This window comes from Lissotriton helveticus, chromosome 2_1, assembly GCF_964261635.1.
Source record: "Lissotriton helveticus chromosome 2_1, aLisHel1.1, whole genome shotgun sequence".
Classification (NCBI taxonomy): Eukaryota; Metazoa; Chordata; class Amphibia; order Caudata; family Salamandridae; genus Lissotriton; species Lissotriton helveticus.
In genome coordinates, this window is record NC_136059.1 from 146,374,281 (window position 1) to 146,395,747 (window position 21,467).

Genomic DNA, 21,467 nt, shown 5'->3' on the forward strand with positions numbered 1-21,467 from the left:
AGCTTGCTTGAATCCAGTGGCAAAGTGAGCAAGGGACTCACGTCTGAGCATACCCTGCCACACTTATGGCGGCCAAAAGCGGTACAAAAGGGGGTGGTGATGGACGTAGCATTTGAATCAATCAAACACTCACACCCAGTCCAAAGATCTGGGTTCAATCAGCTCCGTCCATCACCACCCACTTTTGTACCGCTTTTGGTCGCCATAAGTGTGTCAGGGTATGCTCAGACGTGAGTCCCTTGCTCACTTTGCCACTGTATTCAAGCAAGCTGGGCTGAAGACGGCTGGAATGCCAGAAACCGGTCCTCGGAAGCTTGTTTCCGGTCCAGGGAAGACATGGCTTGGCAGTTCGGGCTGGACTGTTCCCATGAGGCACAGGGTCAGACTGGGTTGCATATAGCCATGTCTCAACTGGGGTGGCAGAGTGGGCTAAAGAACGGTGATGGATTAAACCCAGATCTTTTGACTGGGTGTGAGTGTTTGATTGATTCAGATGCTACGTCCATCACCACCCCCCTTTGTACCGCTTTTGGCCACCATAAGTGTGGCAAGGTATGCTCAGACGTGAGTCCCTTTCTCACTTTGCCACTGGATTCAAGCAAGCCGGGCTGAAGACGCCTGGAATGCCAGAAACCGGTCCTCGGAAGCTTGTTTCCGATCCAGGGAAGACATGGCTTGGCAGTTTGGGCTGGACTGTTCCCATGAGGCACAGGGTCAGACTGCTTTCCATACAGCCATGTCTGAACTGGGGTGGCAGAGTGGGCTAAAGAACGGTGATGGATTAAACCCAGATCCATTGACTGGGTGTGAGTGTTTAATTGATTCAGATGCTCCGTCCATCACCACACCCTTTTGTACCGCTTTTGGCCGCCATAAGTGTGGCAGGGTATGCTCAGACGTGATTCCCTTGCTCACTTTGCCACTGGATTGAAGCAAGCAGGGCTGAAGACGGCTGGATTGCCGGAAACCGGTCCTCGGAAGCTTGTTTCCGGTCCAGGGAAGACATGGCTTGGCAGTTCGGGCTGGACTGTTCCCATGAGGCACAGGGTCAGACTGATTTGCATATAGCCATGTCTGAAGTGGGGTGGCATAGTGGGCTAAAGAACGGTGATGGATTAAACCCAGATCTTATGACTGGGTGTTAGTGTTTGATTGATTCAGATGCTCCATCCATCACCACCCCCTTTTGTATCGTTATTATATTGTTAGGCAATCATAGGCGAGGCGAGTAGGGTTTAATGGTTTATCTGCAGTGTAACAGTATTAAACATACAGAGGGAAATCTACCTCAAATTGAAGTTTTCTTTCCCTTAGGCCTACAAAGTCCAGCGAGGAATACAACAAGGGTGAAACGTGTACAGCAGGTTCAAATATGCAGGTCCCAAAAACCTACATGTACACCCTATGGGTCATCCATGATTGTCATATTGTTTTAGCTCAGCTCAAAATCAGATCAGAGGCCTTTTGCCATACTGCTGGGCCATGGTAATTACTCTGACCCAGCAGAGTGACAAAAGGCATGGTGGGTAGTTGATCAGATGGTGCAAGTATTACACAATTATTAAGCATACAACCAATTAGAGTACAAAAACATCTCATGATACAAACATGATACAAGAAGGCATCAAGCATGATAGGCACATTCTGGCCGTTGAAACCATCCAGTGCATCACCAGATAGTATTTACCCAATACCTGTCCAGTGAACTGCAGGCACTTGGCTTAGCTGTATGTGGCCATCTATATGGGTGGCTGTTGCTGGGCGAGCAAGGAAATATGTTTTACAGGAGGTCTCCTTGAGCAAGCCTCACATTCAAAGCTGTTCATCCGGGTACATTAGTTTACCTGAGGTCATCCAACCTCAGCACACATTTTGCAGGCCTTGTCATCATTGAGTATCACAGGCCTAGAGAAGAAAAGATGGATTCCATTTGAAAGCAAAAACATAAACTCTGCAACACCACTGAAAGACAAAGCAGGGAAGTAATAGACAAACTATTATAAATGATAGTTTACCTGCTACTTGGAAATTATCTCTCTGTGTGGTGAAACAATCTTGCAAGGAGCAGAATAATCTCAAAGACTTCTTGGAGCACCCAGCAGATCTTATGGAAAAAGAGCCTCAGAAGCACACTAGCATCCTTGGCTATTATGATAATTAAGATTGTAACATAACTCACAATAAAAGACCAGAGGGAACCGAACAAGCAAAACCAAAACAGAAACTGGGCTCAGGTAAAAGCAAGTCTGGCATCAGGGGCAGGACAGGAATACACAGAGCTGCAATACAGATAACAAGGCCAGGAAATATCAACACTAAAAAAAAGGCAAGACCGTAATACGCAGACAAACAGGAACACAGAACACAACAGAGAAGATCAAGAAGAGTGCAGACAGTAGGCTATGATCAATGGCTAACACAGGAACAGAGATTCTGGAAAAAAGGAAAAGAAACGTACACTACAAATTAGCCCCAAACAGAAAAAGATCACACCTGTAGTGACAGCAGCAGGAACACAACAGAGGCCAAGAAGACTCAAGAGAAAAGTCAGCTGTGAGACGCTGCACTCTTCATTCACAGGGCTGAGATAACTATAGGCTCGGGGTAGGGGGCAAAGGTGCACAGAGAGAGCATGGTGCAAGGAATGAACCAGGAGGAAGAATTCAGGGAATCACCAATTAAGGAAAGGCTGACCTCGCACTCTAAAAAGGGGAAATGACTGGAACCAGGAGAAACTAAACAGTGATTAGGAAAGCCTGGAACAGATTATAGGTCTGAGTAAACATAGAGAAGGGTGCAGAATACAAATGTAAAAAGGTCAGTATAACTGTAGAGGCCAGGGAACAGGCTAGTGAACAGGGAACCACCAACAGCATGTAATCTGGGAAGGGTCTAAGGACAGTTGGAACTACAAGGACCGTAATGCATCAGGGAACTGTTGCAGAGGAACAGAAACTTTGAATAAGAGGTAAAATGAAACTAAGTATGGTAAGTGCTGATGTGTTTATTGGTAAATACTGATATAAAGGCAGGTTAGCAAAGGGTCCTCGTGAGTGACATCTAGTGGCAGAATGGTAGAATCCTGACAGTATCTGTCCAAAGGCACGAACGGCCAAATGCAAAGGAGAGTCCCAACAAGAAATATATTCCATAATGTTTCACCTGCCTGTTGGACTTTGTGGAATGCTGCAAGGCTTTTCTGAGGTAGGAATTTGGAGAATATCAATGGCTGATCTGGATTGTCTTCTTTGAAAAATACTGGATATTGCTAGATTTCCAGATGTCTTTAGCTAGCTGTTTCTTGGAACCTTTATTTAAAAGATGATAAGCTGAATCTTGAGACAGCAGATGATTGTCAAGTGGATTCTTTTCAGAATGCATAGCTGGAGACTTTATAAAGCCAAGACTATGGCCTTGAATTGTTACCAGTGTTGTAAGGGGTAAATTCATACTACCCAGGTAATCTTCAGGCAAATACACTTGCATCATTGTGAGCCCCTTGGTACCCAAGCAGTCCTGTAAAGATGACACAGAATTCAAACTGAGCATTTTGATTGAGCTCAGATGGTCTTGTGGTTAATAACAGATTTTCGAGGCCTGAGAACACCCAGGTCTGTGAGATGCACAGCCTAAGTCCCTATGGTTTCGATATTATTTTAACAATCTTACAAAGATTGTTAAAAAAATTTTTTTTTTAGAAAAAGTCAAGTATAGGGTTTGGTAAGGTGACCTCTGTTGGATAGCCTTTCAGTGATTAGTGGAGTAAGGGTGATTACTAGTGACATTTTTAATGACATAATTTCTTTGAGATTCCCCCCTAACCCTACAAGAGTGCTGACATTTTCTGACATTTTGGCTCTTGGGGGTCAGATCAGAGTTAGGTATGTTGTGGAGTGGTCACATGAGTTCAGGGAGGGATAGTATTGTGGCTTTAGCAGGGATTATATGGGGTTTCAAGTTTCCAAAAATCACCTCGTCTGGTGTGTGACTAAGAGCGCGGTTGCTGTGAGGCACCCTCCAGAGAAAATATACTGCTGGGGGCTACCTGTTTTGATATTACCCCTAGTTGTGCTTGCTGTGAGTTATGGTTTTCAGTCTACCTGTGCATGGAAGTGTGGAAAGAGCGGACGTGCTGCCATTTGGTGTGGCTGGTGCTTGCAACGTGCCACGGGGATACCAAAGGGGATGATGGACGGAGCGTTTGAGCAAATCAAACACTCACTCCAGTCAACTGATCTGGGTTTAATCCACCACCATTCTTTAGCTCACTCCACCAACCCAGTTCAGACATGGCCATTTGCAAATCAGTCTGACCCTATGCCTCATGGGAACAGTCCAGCCCGAACTGCCAAGCCATGTCTTCCCTGGACTGGAAACAAGCACCCTGGGACCGGTTTCGGATTCATAATCCTCATCAGCCAGGCTATCTTGAATCCAGTGGTAGAATGAGCAAGGGACCGACGTCTGGGCATACCCTGCCAATTTAGGGCGAACAAAGCGATACCAAAGGGGATGATGGACGGAGCGTTTGAGCAAATCAAACACTCACCCCCTGTCAACTGATCTGGGTTTAATCCATCCCATTCTTTAGCTCACTCCACCACCCCAGTTCAGACATGGCCATATGCAAGTCACTCTGACCCTGTGCCTCATGGGAACAGCCCAGCCCAAACTGCCAAGCCATGTCTTCCCTGGACCGGAAACAAGCATCCTGGGACCGGTTTTGGATTCATAATCCTCATCAGCCAGGCTATCTTGAATCCAGTGGTAGAGTGAGGAAGGGACCCACGTCTGGGCATACCCTGCCAACTTGGGGCGAACAAAGCGATACCAAAGGGGATGATGGACGGAGAATTTGAGCAAATCAAACATTCACCCCCAGTCAACTGATCTGGGTTTAATCCATCACCATTCTTTAGCTCACTCCACCACCCCAGTTCAGACATGGCCATATGCAAATCACTCTGACTCTGTGCCTCATGGGAACAGTCCAGCCCAAACTGCCAAGCCATGTCTTCCCTGGACCGGAAACAAGCATCCTGGGACCGGTTTTGGATTCATAATCCTCATCAGCCAGGCTATCTTGAATCCAGTGGTAGAGTGAGCAACACATTTTTATGCTTGTGCATTTCCCTGTTCCCGGCATGAGGTGTGCTACAGGACCACCCCTTGTGGCATCAGATGACTGGCTTTGGCTGATCACAACCACGCCTTGCATCCGGACTCTTCTTTTTAGGCTAATTTATGGTTTTTATGTTTTCTTTTAGTTTTAGGTGTTTCCCTGAGTACCGCATCATTTATTGTTTCCTCAGCCCTATGGGGAAACAGTCAGATGCTGCTCTGTGGCTACTTCCACCCTCTTAAACCACCCTCATGGGGTTAGAGGTAAGGGCTAACTGTTTTCCTGAATTGGGCCTGCAAGGTTGGAGCAACGTAAGTGGACTATGCTTCGAATGGAGGTGACCCTGGAAGAGGTGCACCAGGTGCCCTGCGTTCCATCTAGAGCAGGAGTAGAGACTTGGAAACCACCATCCCTGGAAACCCCCCTCTCCCTTAGACCACACCCCACAGTGTATCAGTGTTTCTTGTGGGACCGCTGTCCTAGTTTTTTTCTGGTGTCCCGGAATATGTGGATTTGTGTACATTTTTGCGAACTCTGGAAGGGCAAATAGGTAAGGTGACCATGTTTTCGAAGCAAAAAATCTGGACAATTTGCAAAAAATAGAAGAAAGACCAATTCAACGTTAGCTGGGGGGGGGGGGAATAACAACACTCCTCAATATGGAAACAAATACAAGGCAAAAAATAAGAAATTGATTCTAGTAACCAGATTCATACATGTATTAAATAGCTTTCTTATAACTAGCTAGGAAGTACATGTTTGTAACACAAAAGAAACATAGCTTCAGTGGTTACGGTCAACTCCCACTGAAAACCAGGGCCTGGCCCAAAATTCCAGAAATCTGCCAGGACAGCTGGCATCAAATCAAAGACACATACCTTACGTTGAAGAAAGAAAAGAGTCTTGACCCATTTTTCTCCGTACAACTCTAGAGGGGTTAGGTCTTTTGAAGCCCTCGGGGGGGAATAATCCTCACCTCCGAACCCTTAATAGAATTGAAACTTTTCATCATGATTACTAGGAAATTTTTCATTCCATGTCAGGACCGGAGGCAAGGATTATGCTCGTTCAAAGCTTGTCAACCACAATGACGGCATATTCATGACTGGTTTAAAGTAGAATCTTTTGAACATAGAGTCCGAAGACCAGTCTGCGGCGTTCAAGATGCCTTCAAGTCTGGCGCCCAGTGAAAAAGCTTTTGAGGCCATAGCACCTCTCACTGAATGTGCGCCGAATTGCAAGGTGTTTATCCCAGCTTCTTGCATCACCTATCAGACCAAACTGGCTATGGTTGGTGGCGAAACCGCTTTGAAAGGCTTCCGTAAGGAAATCAACATTTGACCCTCTCCCGGGGGGGCGAGTCTCTTCCGTCATGCTTTTGTATTCCTTAAGACATCGAACTACACAAAACCAACTTTGGGTATTTATCCAACGTTGGGTAGGGCACCAGCATCTAGTCCGATTTTGTCCTGTGCCTAATGTGAAAGGTGACCCCCTTCGGGGGTAAAAACTCTTCCGGTAATGTCTAGTGCCCTGACATTGAACAATCAATGGCACGAGATCAAGCATAATTGCATAGCCAGCTTGGTTGTAAGCTCTTTGCATGATAGATACTTATTGGGTTGCCAAGACTGAAAAAGCCTTAACACCTTATTATCGTCCCATAGTGAAGAATATCGAGGTTCCGGAGAAGTGAAAGATGAATCCCCCGCAACATTTTGCAGATCAGAGGGTGTTCACCAACGGGAGCTCCCGAAACCGGGAGGTGACCTGCAGAGATTGCTGATCTGTAAGAGTTGATCATCCGATATGCCAGCCCTTGTGACGCTATTGAGGCCTAAAAATTCATAATGGCTACCACTTCGCACCCCATGGGATCCTCGTCATTCTGAAGACACCAACCGACCCATCTGGTCCATGCTGACTTATAGCACTTGTTGGTGCTATCAGTCAAAGCCGCTCCCAGTAATGTCTGAGCTTCTGCCGATAGGCCTGAGATTCGCCAGCGACTTCCGCAATCCACCAAGCCACTAAGGGCATCCTTACCTGTTGGATTAGAGGGTGTGGACCGCCCTGAGGATCTCTCAGGAGAAAAGGATCTTGGGGTAGAAGGATTGGAGAATCCCAAGAAAGATCCAGTAGAACTGGACCTCCAACACAGGGTGATCAAAACCACCCTCGCCCGTTGCCTGCGAACTTGCATTGTTAGCGTCATGATCATGGCAAACGGGGGAAAAGCATACCCATTCTCCTTAGAACAGTCCTAAAGAAATGCATCTGTTGCCGACGCCAGATGGTCCGTCTTCCAACTGAAAACCGCAGAAATTGACGGTCCAGTCTGGACGCAAATAGGTCCACTGAAAACGGGCCCGACGTATCATGAAGTTTCTAGAACAACGGCGGGTGTAGTTGCCAAAGGCTCACGTCCTCCCAACTCCTGGAGCACCAATCTGCTATCACTTTGGAGGCTCTCAGCAGGTATTCCGTTGTCACTGAGATGTTGTGGGAGAGACAGAACATCCAGAAGTCCTTGGCCAGGTCTGCCAAGGCCTTGGATTTCATCCCTCCGAGATGGTTAATGTATCAGACCACCGAAACATTGTCCATCTTTAGGAGTACTGTGCAAGATGCCTTCTCCTTCGTCCAACATTAAATCGCAAAAGACCCCGCCATCAGCTCTAGGCAATTGATGTGGAGTTGACTCTTGTCGGCTGACCACTTTCCACCGCTAAAGGAGTCCCCGCAGCGTGCGCCCCAGCCTGACTTGCTGGAGTCGGACTCGATAACCGAATCCGGTTCGCAACCAGGCATCCATATGGTCCTGCCACCATATCATTTCCATGTGCACTTCCTCCGTCAGCCCATAGGAATCAATGGGAAATACCGATTCTGTATTTACATAATCGGTAAATACCGAATCCTGCAAGGGTGCAGGGGGTGTCACTTTGACACCCTCTAGCACCCCAAGTACAGGCTTGTTTGACATGTGGCACACAGACATGCCCTAAGGGCATGTCTGTGTGTCACATTGCACAGGTGTGCATGCACAGATGTGCATGCACACCTGAATTCGATATTTTACCACACAATAGGATTGTGTGGTAAAATACCGACTCTTAAGGGCCTGTGGCACTGTAAAGTGTGCCACCTACATTTGTAATTACAGAATCGGTATATTTACCGATTCGATAATTTACCGATTCGGTAATTTTACCGAATCGGTAAATATACCGATTCTGTATTTTTAAGCCCCCTACATCTGAAAACCCTAATACCGGTCGGAAACGGCCAAAATCAGCCGTTTCCGACCGGTATTAGGGCTCCTACATCTGGCCCTTTGACCTTTCTCAACTCCCTGCGGATCTTCGTCATTTTCCGAGCCGGATGACTCAAAGTACGGGACACGGAGTCCACCACAAAACCTAGGAAGGTCATATGTTTGGAGGGCGTCAGGACAGACTTCTTGGAATTGAGTATGAAACCCAGACTCTAGAGGAGATCGACCGGCACTTGCAATTGCTGGGAGAGGCATTGGGGACATTGATCTAACAGGAGAATGTCATCCAGATAAATGATGAGGCAAAAGCCTTTCGCTGGTAACGTTTCCACCACTGGCTTGAGTACCTTGGTGAAACACCATGGTGCTGAGGACAACGCAACAGGGAGCGAGGCGAACTCGAACACCTGGTCTCTCCACAGAAACTGCAGGAAACAGTGATGCGGTGAATAAATGGGCACCTCTAAGTGTGCATCTTTTAAGTCCAGACTGACCATCCAATTGTCTGGCTGAAGGAAATCTCTGAGCAAGTGCATGTCCTCCATTTTGAAGTGGCGATAACTCAGTCATTGATTGAACTCCTTTAAGTTTATGACTGGACGCTGTTCCCCATCCGTCTTGTCAACCAGGTAGACGTTGCTGAGGAAACCCCTGGGATGAAGCTGAGGGTACCACTGCTCCTTTTTGCAGATCTGCCACCTCTTGATCTATGAGATCTGCTTGATCTTGTGGAAAAACCAGGAGAACGGAAGAACTCTATTTGGAAACCCTGAATGGTTAGAAGCACCCACGCATCTGAGGTAATAGCCCTCCAATTGTGTGCGAAAAACACCAACCTGCCTCCTACCGTGTGATGTGGGAGAGGAACAAGGCACACCTGAGTTAGGCCTGGATTGGCCTCTGTGTGCTCCTCTTCCACCGCGGCCCCTGTAACCACATCGAGACTGATAAAATTCCTGGTGGTGTGGGTCCTGGGACTTCTTGCCAGTGCCTCGTTGAGGGCCTTGTGTGTAGAAACGGCCGGTCGAAAGCCCTCTACCGCGATCGACCCCGACAAAAACTCTGGGGTGGAACACCCTTTTTATAGAGGATTGTGCCTTGTCTAACGAAGTGAACATTGAAACAAACTTGGTGAGCTCCTTTATTGCCATCCAGGGGTCAACCTCCGGGGTCATTGCCACTTTACCCTGTAGGGCAGGGCACAGGCACTCTGTCCTGAGGCAAGCTCGAACCTCTTTATTGAGGGGCTAATGCAAGTGTCCGGCTACGAACGCCGCAACCTTAGTTGAGGTGGTCCACTCGGAAGAACAGGGATGGACCAGGTCCTCAGGGACCAATATGTCCGACTCTACCTCCTTGGCTGAGTCCAGACCAGGGGACTCTACTGGGCGCCAAGGTCTAGATGGGCCTGCCTTGTCCGCCGACTCCTCCTCTTCCTCCTGTATAAAAGAGGGCTCTGGGACCTTATGGAAAGATGGAAAGAAGTTTTCGGGGCCCCCGTCTGGCCAAAAATGCACTTTTAAGGTGCTCAAACGAGCCAAGATCCATGCCTGACGTAATTTTGCGCTTATGAGGGCGCTGAGTCTGACACTCGTAGGCAAACTACATAATGTGCCTTCCAAAAGGACCCATGGCATCTGAGACTGCCTGGTGGATGGAGGCATCCACAGTGTCACTGAACTCATCATCTAAGGGAGTACCTGGATGGATTCCTCCTCAGTGTACTCCTCCATGCTCATTTTACTGTACACCCAGGGAACTGGGAAAGAACTCCCAAACGCTCTAAGAGCTAGTGATGAAGCACCCTTGGGGGGTACAAGGTTTCGGCGTACACTAAGACACTGTTTTGGGCACCTCAACTTGTGCTATCTATGGGGCCTATCTGACCTAAAGGGCGACTCGCCCTGCTGTCAAAAAAGGGTGTGAATCTGCTCTGTGCCCGCCCCTTTGCAGTGCTCGCTGCCACAAGCACAGAAAAATCTGAAAACACCCAAAAATCGCCTTACAGAGTTCACTACTGACCCGCTGCGTGCGGCTATCAGGGGGAAACTGGCACAGTACAGACCTGTGAGAGCAGGCGTCAGGGCTTCCAGAAGCGATGAGGTTGCGTGGAGGCAGTGAGGGCTATTATGCTAGTCTTTATGGTTCCGTTCTGCTCAGAAGAGACGTGAACCAATGAGACAGGTGGAATGCAGATGACCCCTGAACTGAAGGAATCTTAGGAAATAAAGAAAGTTGAGCATAATCATCGCCTCCGGCCCTGACACAGAATATGCTTTTGCCTCTCTTTTGTCCTGCATATTTAGTCTCTATGTGTGTTTTAGTGTTTATTGGTGTCAAACATTCCCTACTTAGGGCAATGATATGCATGTTCCTTTGTATGTAGGTGCAATTGTAGTCAAAACGTAATAATTCTCTTTATCTTTTTGGGGAACATAGTTACCATATGCTTCTATGGGGAATCCCTGACAATTTTAGGAATATGGATAAATACTGATCAAATTAAGTTTTATAGTTTTGTTAGTCTAATCGTGGGGTAATCGTACATGGTGCACTCTGACAAATCACATACTAGGAGCTCACCGATATTACAATATTTGCATCAACAATTAAAAAAAAATACAAGATAAAAATGCATATGTAGTATTACAACACAGGGTGGATATGCAATATGTTAGAATAGCATCTGCATGATCTGTTTTTCTCACAATAAAGTTTGCAATTAATAATCAGTACGACATCATCACATACATAATATCGGTGAGCCAAAAACACTACCGTGTACACTTTCTGCACATGATAACCTCAAAAAAGAAAAGACTTGCATGGAACACACTCCTAAGTGAGCTTTATAGGCTGCCAATATCCGCTCCTAGATAAAGATGATAATCATTAAATCCATATCGTAATAACTTGGGAACCACTGGTCACTCTTGGCCACATACAAGTTACTCCCAGTTTCCCTGGTCCAATTTCTTCCTAATGTGCAAATTCCTCCCAGCTTTATCACCCAGGGTCTAAGCTAGGTTTATCTCCCACACTCGTTCCAGATACTACGGGTGTTAAAAAACCTCAGAGCACTACGAAAAGTTTGAGCTAAATAACTATGAGACTGAGGTATTAACTCCACCCAATCAGGATAGCTAAGGCCCAAAAATCTGTGTCTTGGGAGTTATCAAGGGCTTTCTTCACCCTCTCTAGTGTACACAGCTATCAAAAGAAGGTGACTTCCATGGGAATGCCTCCAAGGCTGCATTATGAGTACAGGGTTACAAAGAAAGTCTTTCCTAGAGGTAGACATGTAAATGAATTTAGCCACAGAGTTCTTTATTGTTGGACAATAAAAAACAGATTCTTGGCTTGGTTTAGAGTATTGTGCAGAGTGGTTACTGGGCTAATCTTGAAAGCACTGTCCGGTTCACAAGTGGTTCAATGCCTCTCTTATCATGATTAGCAGGAAGCACAGGTAGAGAAATGAGCGGATTCGACTCCGTGGCGAAAAGATTTGGCTCTGATCTACAAATCTTTTCGTTCTAAGTCAGAGTGGACCAAGATGCTTCTGTTGTCTTCATCCGAAGGCTCTACTGGCTTTGGAACTGTGGTAAGGCCAATGGCAACAGGAACATCTGTAGTGGACTAGAGATTGGCCTCTGACACTGCCTTTTCATGAGAAACTTGTTTTGGCCATACTGCCAAGATTATAGTAGACTCTGAAGTGCTGTGATCTCTGTTCAAGATTCTTGAGTGTTTCAAGGTCCTGACGCTTCTCACGGGAGCTGGTTTCTAAAACAGCTTGCTTGGTTTTGGGAGCAGGGAAAGAAGAGTGTGTCAAGGTAATTCGTACATGGTTGGCCAGATGTGTCTCAAACTCTTCTTTCTGCTTATATCTATTTACCTCAAAACTGAGTATTAATAGCACTGAAGTCCAATGAGAGGATTTCTGCTTCACAAGAACAGGTATTAGTCTGAGAGGAAATGTATCCCTTGTAAACATTTGTGCAATGTAAAGTGACATAGTCATTAAACAAAAACAATGATCTGTCTCTTAAGAGCTTTAAGTTCAGCTGTAGTCACAAAGACAGTAGCAGACTCTTTGGAGAGAGAATCTTATTTTAATTGTACATCAGAACTAGCTGGATAACCTCTTTTGGGCCTGTGAAATTCTTTCTTTAGTTTCATGGCTAGATTCACAGAAATGTATGAATGGCTAAAGCAGTGGACCAAAGAACACAAGTGAATTTAGTGTGTCAAAATTCAAAGTATGGTCAGCCAACAGGCCTCAAAAATCATTGCTAAGCAACAATAAATTGTAACAGCAGTACAAACAGGCAGGATTAAACTACATGGTACAGATAACCCAATCAATGCCTGGGAATTGTCTTCAATGGTGTTAAGTTTTTAGCCCGAATTTCTGGGGTTGACAACTGGCGAAAATGTCCCCCTTGCTGCACTACAAAGGGGCTTTTCTGATGGAAACAAAGTTTGTAGGAATTTTTTTTCATCTTGCAGTTCTCCAACTGGCATCAGCTCAGTCGGTGGTAGGACCACAGATAGAATGAAAATCTATCTTGGAATAGTCTGCCAATTACAGGAAATAATATTCAGCATGTAAATCTCCATTTTCTTCATGAGTTCATCTTTTAAGCAAAAGGTCTTTCTAATTGGCTGAAAAGAACGGCGCTACTTAAACAAAGGTTGTCATATTTATTAAACGTTCACGTATTGCAGTGCAGCTAGCCACCTTGCTGCATTGCACAGCATGAAAGGGCATGAATGCACCGTATTTAACATATTATGCTGCTTTCCAGTCCTTTCCTGTGCTGTCACCCTTTTGTCTACCTAGCACCAATGCAGGCACCTCTACACTATGGTGCAAGGCTGCCTGCATTGTAGGCAACTTTGTTTTTGTGTAGTACGGGGCACCGTCCTGCACAAAAACAATCCTCTGAGGCATTATCCTCTTTCTATGTGTGATGCAGAATGTAGCATATGTAGAAAGAGGAAAAATCAAGAAGAAATATACAAATTTCTCCTCACCTGGGGCCAGATGTAGGTAGAACTTATTTACCGATTCTTAATTACCGAATTTTACCGATTCGGTAATTAAGAATCGGTAAATAAGAAGGGGGAGTATGTAGGAACATCCAGATTTTCCATTTACCGAATCGGTAAATATCTGTATTTACCGATTCGGTAAATACCGACCGGTAATGCTCCATTCATTCCTATGGGCTTTGAAGCCCATAGGAATGAATGGGGCATTACCGGTCGGTATTTACCGAATCGGTAAATACCGATTTTGACAAGGGTGCAGGGGGTGTCACTTTGACACCCTCTAGCACCCCCAAAAAAGGTTTGGGGGCCATATGGCAGGCATACCTGCCCTAAGGGCAGGTCTGCCTGTCATATGGCACAGGTGTGCATGCACACATGTGCATGCACACCGGAATCGGTATTTTAACATCAAATACAATTTGATGGTAAAATACCGATTTTGTAGGCCTTGTGGGACTCAGAAGAGTCCCGCCTACATATCAATTTTACCGATTCGGTAAATATACCGGTCGGTAAATTTACCGACCGGTATATTCACCGAATCGGTAAAATTACCGATTTGCCCTGTTTCAGTCCCCCTACGTCTCGGTAGCCAAATACTGGTCGGTAACGGCCGAATTCGGCCGTTACGGACCGGTATTTGGCTACCTACATCTGGCCCTTAGTGAGGTGTAGCATTTTGACATATTCCTAGGTCTACATGAATGGCAAATTTGGGAATATGCCAAAATCCATGGGTCGATGCATGGGAACACCAGCGCTCCAACCATGGAACGCCTCCCTGGTGCAGAGTAACGCCACTGTAGGCAATGCATGGTGGCCATGCGTGGCTTGAAAAATCTTACTTTTGTTTTACATTGCCCTTAGTTTGGAACAGTGGGCACTAAAAGGACCATAATGCATCAGGAAAGTGTTACAGTGGAATACAAACTTGGACTGAAACTAAGAATGGTAAGTGTTGATGTGTTTTTTGACCTGTCCTTATATAAAGGTAGGTTATCAATGGGCCCTCGTGAGTGACATATATTGACAGGATGGCAGAACACAAACAGAAGGAGATGTGCATGTAGACCAATTGACAGTTCCATCTCAGAGTGTCAAAGCATGTTTAGCAAAAGGACCTCAAGTACGCCATTAAGGGTTAAACAGGGCTGAGATATGCATGGGGAAAGGATTTGACCTTTGACCCAGCTTGAGCAATGCAACGGTTGGGACTACCCCACAAGTTTCCACAGATACCCCTGGGGGATTGGCATATGTGCAAGTGCGCCCAGGATCCTCAAGGTGTGAAAAGCCTGTTGGCTCCAGATTAGGGTCCAGGACCCGCGATGGGAGTGGGCTTGCCACTGCTCCCTGTGCTGTGCCTGTGTGGAACGGGACAGCTTCTTCAAGAACAGCACCCTGTCCACATGGGGCAGGCAGGGAGAATGCAGTTGCTGGCTCCTGGACCATTAAACAACAGTGCTGGCAGGGGTCTGGCTGGGCAGGGTGCGAGTGGTCTTACCTTTTTGCCCCCAGCACGGAAAGTATCGAAGTGTCCCAGGTGGGACTTAGCACCACCAGGAAAAGAGGCCATGAATAAAGAAAAGAAGACACAGGTCGGGTAGCCCCATGCAACAAAGAGCAAAGCTGCTCACTTAAAATGGAAAGCTCCTCAGCTTCTCAGAGGGATTGCCCCATAATGGGGCTCCATTGCCTAAAGTTTACTTCCTTGTGGAGGCCCCAGGAGGACCGAGGCACCACCAATCTAGTAAAGGAGAAGTGTCACAGCAGCCCCCATAAAGGGGGTAAAACAATTAACCTAAGTTTCCGGGGTCGTGGAATGTATGACCCCCAGGCCTTTCATCAACGTTTTGAGCACTTCTAAGGCTTTTATTCCCTAGCATGGGACTGAAGAGATCTCAAGAGACTGGTTCTCTGACTGCAGGTTTAGTGGTCTCGAGTGGTTTAAGAAAGACATGGACACATATTATGAAGATTTAAGACTGCTTTATTTAAACATGTATTGTTGACAATGATTTATGCTCCATGTTTATTGATAATAATGATTGCAAGAAAAATGCTAACTGATTTCAGTGACACAGAGATGATTTCAACGTGCAATTATTGGGCTTTTGATGTGGTAATCCTGACAAAGCCATTAGGTCTGCTTTATTTAAAGAATCACTATCCTATAATGTAATATGCCATCTGGTATAGGTGGGGAATATTATGAGATTAGGATTTCAGAATGTCGCTGGAATATTTCTATCTACCTTATATACATATATATAGATAACCTTACCCACTGGGGCGGTAACACACACCCACATGGGCGGGAACTTTATTTTATAGATCAAGCAAGCATTCTACAATTGGCTGCAGGTGTCCTGTGAGATGGGCTGTGAACAAGGATGAAATGTTTGAAACCCGTTAAACCTCCTTATTTGGATTAAAAGTTTGAAATCTGATTTGGCTGCAGTCCTCGTTTGTCAGAGGTACAATTTCCGGGCGGTGGTGCTCAGTGGGGAAACCTGTTAGGGTGGATATTAGCAGCCATGCCCGGCCGCGAGGACGACCTGCCGCTGAGGAGCGGATCTGCGGCGCTTGAGATTGAGGCGCTGAGAACAGAACAGAAAGTAGCACCTTAGTATTCTCGACATTTAAATCATCCCACAGTGGTTTTTATGAAAGAGGATACTACAAGACACTGCAACACCCACTTGGGGATCAAATGTTTGTGTAGAAACTGCAGATACTAGATAACCTTGCGGCAGACGCCCACTGAGGCGGCAACACAGGCCCACATGGGCGGGAACTTTATTTTATAAATCAAGCAAGCATTCTACAATTGGCTGCGGGTGTTTGAAACGCGATAAGCCTCCCTATTTGGATTAAAAGTTTGTAATCTGATTTGGCTGCAGTCCTCGTTTGTCAGAGGTACACTTTCCAGGAGGTTGCTCAGTGGGGCAACCTGTTAGTGTGGATAGGATTATATATATATATATATATATATATATTTACTGAAAAAAACATAGGTTTCACACACGTTATAGTTAGGAATTAGCATTTAAAAAACCTTTGAAAATCACTGAAAAAACCATAGTTTTCACAGATGTTACAGGTAGCTGGACAATTCACTCATACAAAACCATTGAAATTCCCCGGTTATAGTTAGTTCAGCTAACTATAACTCGCGCGCCGGCAATGCACTGCTGATGACATCACAAATTACATCACTCATCACATGGTCAGTGACATCACTCATGACATCACTGATGACATCTCAAATGACATCACTGATGACATCATCCTTGTGAAAGAGTGGCAGACCTCCTCTCAGCGTAATATAACCTTTGATACACACATTCAAGAATAGAAACTAAAATTTTCAAACAAATGGAGACACCAATACCAGTTACAACAACCTATTCAGTAATTCCACCATCTACATACACATCCACTCATTAACCAACAGTTCTATATAGTCACTCATACATGTACTCACTCATCATATGTACTCATACACTTATACATCCTGTTACACACCAACACTCATCCATAGTTACTCACACACATACTCACACATGCAAATAAACTTTCAAACATCCATTTACTTGCATATACAGCCATACAGACAGCACTACACTTACTTCTACAGAAACGTACACATACTTACTCTCTTAAATAATCACTTATAAAAACACATACTTATTTATACAGGAACTCTTACAATCTTTCACTCTCATATATGCTCGCTTATATACATCAATACTCACATATACTAGTTTAAAACATATCTACTTACTCATAAAGACAATATTGAGACAGTCATTCACTCACTAACACACCCATACACACACTCATCCACCCATACAGTCCTGCACACATGCTGTCTTCAAAACACATACAAACAGTGAGTCACTCATTCATGCATCTATATGCTAAGTAATATCCCCCACCGAACCATACAGACACTCATACTGATACTCTAAACACCAAATAATAACCCATATACACAATCATGTAGCTACTCACCAACCCATGCAGCCACTTATATGCAAATGAGACACTGATACAGATATTTACATATTTAAACATTACTCGCTAATACATGTATTCACTAAGATACACTTAATAAGAGAGTTACGCAAGCATTTTTACAAAAAAAATCCATTCAGACACTTATTTACCCATTTATTCTTCCATCGACCTTTAGATATACATATATAAAAAATATTTTATTTTTCAGAAAAACACACATTCACTGGATGATGTCACCAGTGATTTTATCTGTGATGTCATTTGAGATGTCATCAGTGATGTCATGAGTGATGTCACTGACCATGTGATGAGTGATGTAATATGTAATATGTGACGTCATCAGCAGTGCATTGTGGGCGCGTGAGTTATAGTTAGCTGAACTAACTATAACGGGGGAATTTCAATGGTTTTGTATGAGTAAATTGTCCAGCTAACTATAACATGTGTGAAACCTATGGTTTTTTCAGTGAATATATATATGTGTGTAACTCACTATGTAGTATTTAGAAGTTTGTGGGTAATAAATGTACTTTTACTTTTACAAAGAAAAAGCACAGACAGTATCGAAAGTAATTGTTGTGTGCCAGCAAATTGTGATTACTAGCCCCTACAACCCAACCAACCTGTGTAGACCTAGGGCAGATCTGCTTTGCCATCCTGACAGAATCATCCACTACAATGGAGTACTTGGTTCCCACTGACTGGATCATTGTGGATGTATTACTTACCAGGCCTCACATCCTTCACCACTAATAACCCAGTTTTCTTACAAGGACTGATTTGCACGTCTGTCAGGTGTCCCATAACAGGTTAAACCTATGAACTGGAAGGCAGCCTCCAGTGAAGGTTTCAGTATTTCTTCTATGACCTTGTTACCCTGAAGTGTTTGGCAAAATGTTTGCCACCAATCAAGCTCATAACTATTTAATGCATGATTATAATAATTCTATCGGCCTTGGGTAGGATCTCAGGATGTTTGCCTTTTGTCTTGTGAACATAACTGGAAACCAAAGGTACTACGGGACATGAGTCAAAGGTTTTTGAAAGCGCAAACGGTGCGATTCGCAAAAATCTGCTGTTTGCGATTGCAAAAAACATTTTGCGATGCATGAAAGTGTTGGGCACACGCAATTTAGGTAATCACAATCTCTTGCGATTTCCTAAATTGCAATTGCATTTAAGGAATCGCATTGCGATTCCTTAAATGCAATGTAAGTAGCACCATGAAATAGCGATTTTGCTATTTGGGGCGGCACATTACAGAGAAATTATTCAATTCAATTCAATTCAATATTGCTTTATTTCGATTTTGGTTGCAAATCATAAATGCATACAAAACAGGTCATACATATGTTCATGAATAAATACAATCAAATAACCAATTATAGTACAATTTTTTAAAAATACAATATTTACAGATTAAAATGTTAGACAGTTGGCAACCTGCAAATTGAATTCATATGAAGATCTTAGTATTACTTGTTACAGTGTTAAAATTCAAGTTTCAGTATTATACAGGGAGCAATCTAAAGTCAAACGGTGGTGAACAAGACATTTGAGGAAGCTCGCCACTAAGAAAACCAACCGCTCACCCTGTAATAATTGTGAAAAAAGCAAGGCAGGACGATATTGTGTGAAGCCAATGCTCCTTAGTATAGGTGCAAGCCATTTTTTCCTGAGCTTCTGATAAAAAATACAGAAAAATAAAATATGGGCGATAGATTGTAACGAGACACCATCACAAGGACGGGGGGGGAGCACTTTTGCCCAGTTGTTCCTATTGGGAAATGCAACCAATCTATAAAAATAATTCATTCTAAACCTTACCAACAGACGGCGCTCATAACTCTTGGTGTTATAGGTGAGATACGGCTGTATGGTGGGTTCCGCTTGTATGAGCAAGGCATGAATAACAGAGGGTTTGGTGATCTCACTCATCAATCTCAAACCCTCTAGATGGGCCAGGCATTTCTTTTTTAGAACCTTTCTCGGTACCTCACGAATTAGGGAGGGGTTTAAATAGTATTGATCCCACCCCAAATCATGGAGAAACCTCTCTATGTATTGCAACCACCTTGAGTTATTAGCGTTATCCATTTTCAAGCAGTCAGAAAGAATAAGCTGGGTAAAGGTTGCCTTATCTGAGGTCCAAATCCTATACCACAGTAACAATGGTTCAGTTTTTGCTAGGTCCATAACATATGAGTTTGGAGTGGGAGACACAATCGAACGCGGATAATAAGTCCACATAGACCATATAAAGGTCTCCGCCTTTGATAGAGACATATTTATCAATCAGGAGTGAGAGGTTTAAGGCCTGCTCAATCGTCCTTAGGCCTTGACGAAACCCATATTGTAGGTCTGAAAAAATTCTGCCTTCCTTTGCCCAATCTTGTAACAGTTCTAGAATGACTCGACCAGCCACTTTACCAAGGGAGTCTAAAGTGAGATTGGTCGGTAGCAAGAAACAGACCCTCTGTCTCCTTTTTTAAATATGGGAACTAACACGGATCTCGACCAAGATTCCAATAAACCAACGTTGCAAGTTGCATTCAGGACTCTGGTGAGAAGGGGGGTCCATAGATCCATTTTGGCTTTAAACAGATCGATTGGGACACCATCAGGACCAGGCGCCTTCCCATTTTTGCTAACTTTCAGAGCTTGTGCAATCTGTATCGTTGTGAACTGTAGGTCGATGGTGTAAGAGCTGGATAGATCATTAGGTCTGGGGTCCCTTAAGTTTTGAGAGTCCGGACTAAGAGAAAAGATCTTGGTAAAGTGTTGGACCCAGTCTTTCTCTTCTATTGCTACCTCTATTTTTGGGAGCTTATTGTTATCATTTAAAAAAGGGGATTTGACCACTTGCCAGAAAGCAGCCGAGTTCTTATAAGTGCAGCTTTTGTGCAGTTGGTCCCAAAGTTGGTTTTTTAATTCCCTTTTCCTCATTTTGAGTGCTAGATTATATGTCTTCCGTAGATCTTTTACCTCTTGTGGGTTCCTAACTGATTTCCTCAGGGCAGTTTTTAAATTAGAATAGGCAACCGTACATACATGGTTAAACCAGCCCTTTTTCTGTCTAGATTTTTGCTTTACTTCAATCCACAGCGCCTCTTTTATTGTTCTTATAATTGCCTCAAAGTTGGTAATAATGTCTTGGTCGGATACGTCCAAACTAAGACATTTTATGAAATGAGGGAAAGCCCTTACTACCACTTGCTTTGTTATTTCTGTGGGGTCTATTTTCCCCCATTTCAGGGCATAGCCATTTATTCTATTTAAGGCCAGATTGTTTTGTTCTAGAATGGAACTATAGCCACTCCTTGGATTCTGGAACAATGGCATGGAGATGCTAATTGGGGTGTGATCACTTAATGGAATTTTATGTGAGGTGAACACTGCATCTACCAACATATCGCCATTTGAGACCAAGATATCATCTATGACTGTTTGGTGCCCCCTCCCATGGAATGTTGGAATGAGTAGCGAGTCTTCCTTATTGACATTGTGATCTAACTCTAGATCAAACAATATTTCATTAAGGAGATTACCTAATGTGCAATGCCTAAAGTGTGTAATTGGGTTGCTGGCTTCATCTACGATGCCACAGTTACCATTTCCCTCAGAAATACATGGACCCAGGTTGAAGTCCCCCCCCCCTCAAATAATTGTCTCCTCCTTAGAAGCCTTTCTCATGAAAGCTAGTAATGTAGATCGAATCAAAATTCCCGCATTCAGTGCTTCAAGATCTGCCAGATTATTATAAACATTTACTACAAGGAAATTATCCTTGTTATTGAAGCATAACCTTAAAATCTGAAAATTTGGATCTAGTTTGATAGATACAACTTTAGTCGCATTAAGGAGGTTTGAAACATAGATTGTTAAGCCTCCTTTTGCTCTGCCTGAGGACGAAGGTTTGGCAGGTGAGAAATAGGTCTTAAATCCCTCCATATGTATCTCATCACATGCCCAGGTCTCCTGTAATGCTAT

The 21,467-nt window shown here is 44.3% G+C and overlaps 1 protein-coding gene across 1 annotated transcript in view; it reads left to right on the forward strand.

Moving 5' to 3' along the window:
• LOC144820081 (vomeronasal type-2 receptor 26-like) overlaps nucleotides 1–21,467 on the forward strand; it is a 160,073-nt gene that overhangs the window by 81,170 nt on the left and 57,436 nt on the right. Inside the window, exon 4 of the mRNA XM_078677733.1 lies at nucleotides 14,322–14,405. Within this exon, the coding sequence (XP_078533859.1) occupies nucleotides 14,322–14,405 (84 nt within the window). The remainder of the gene's footprint in view (nucleotides 1–14,321; nucleotides 14,406–21,467) is intronic.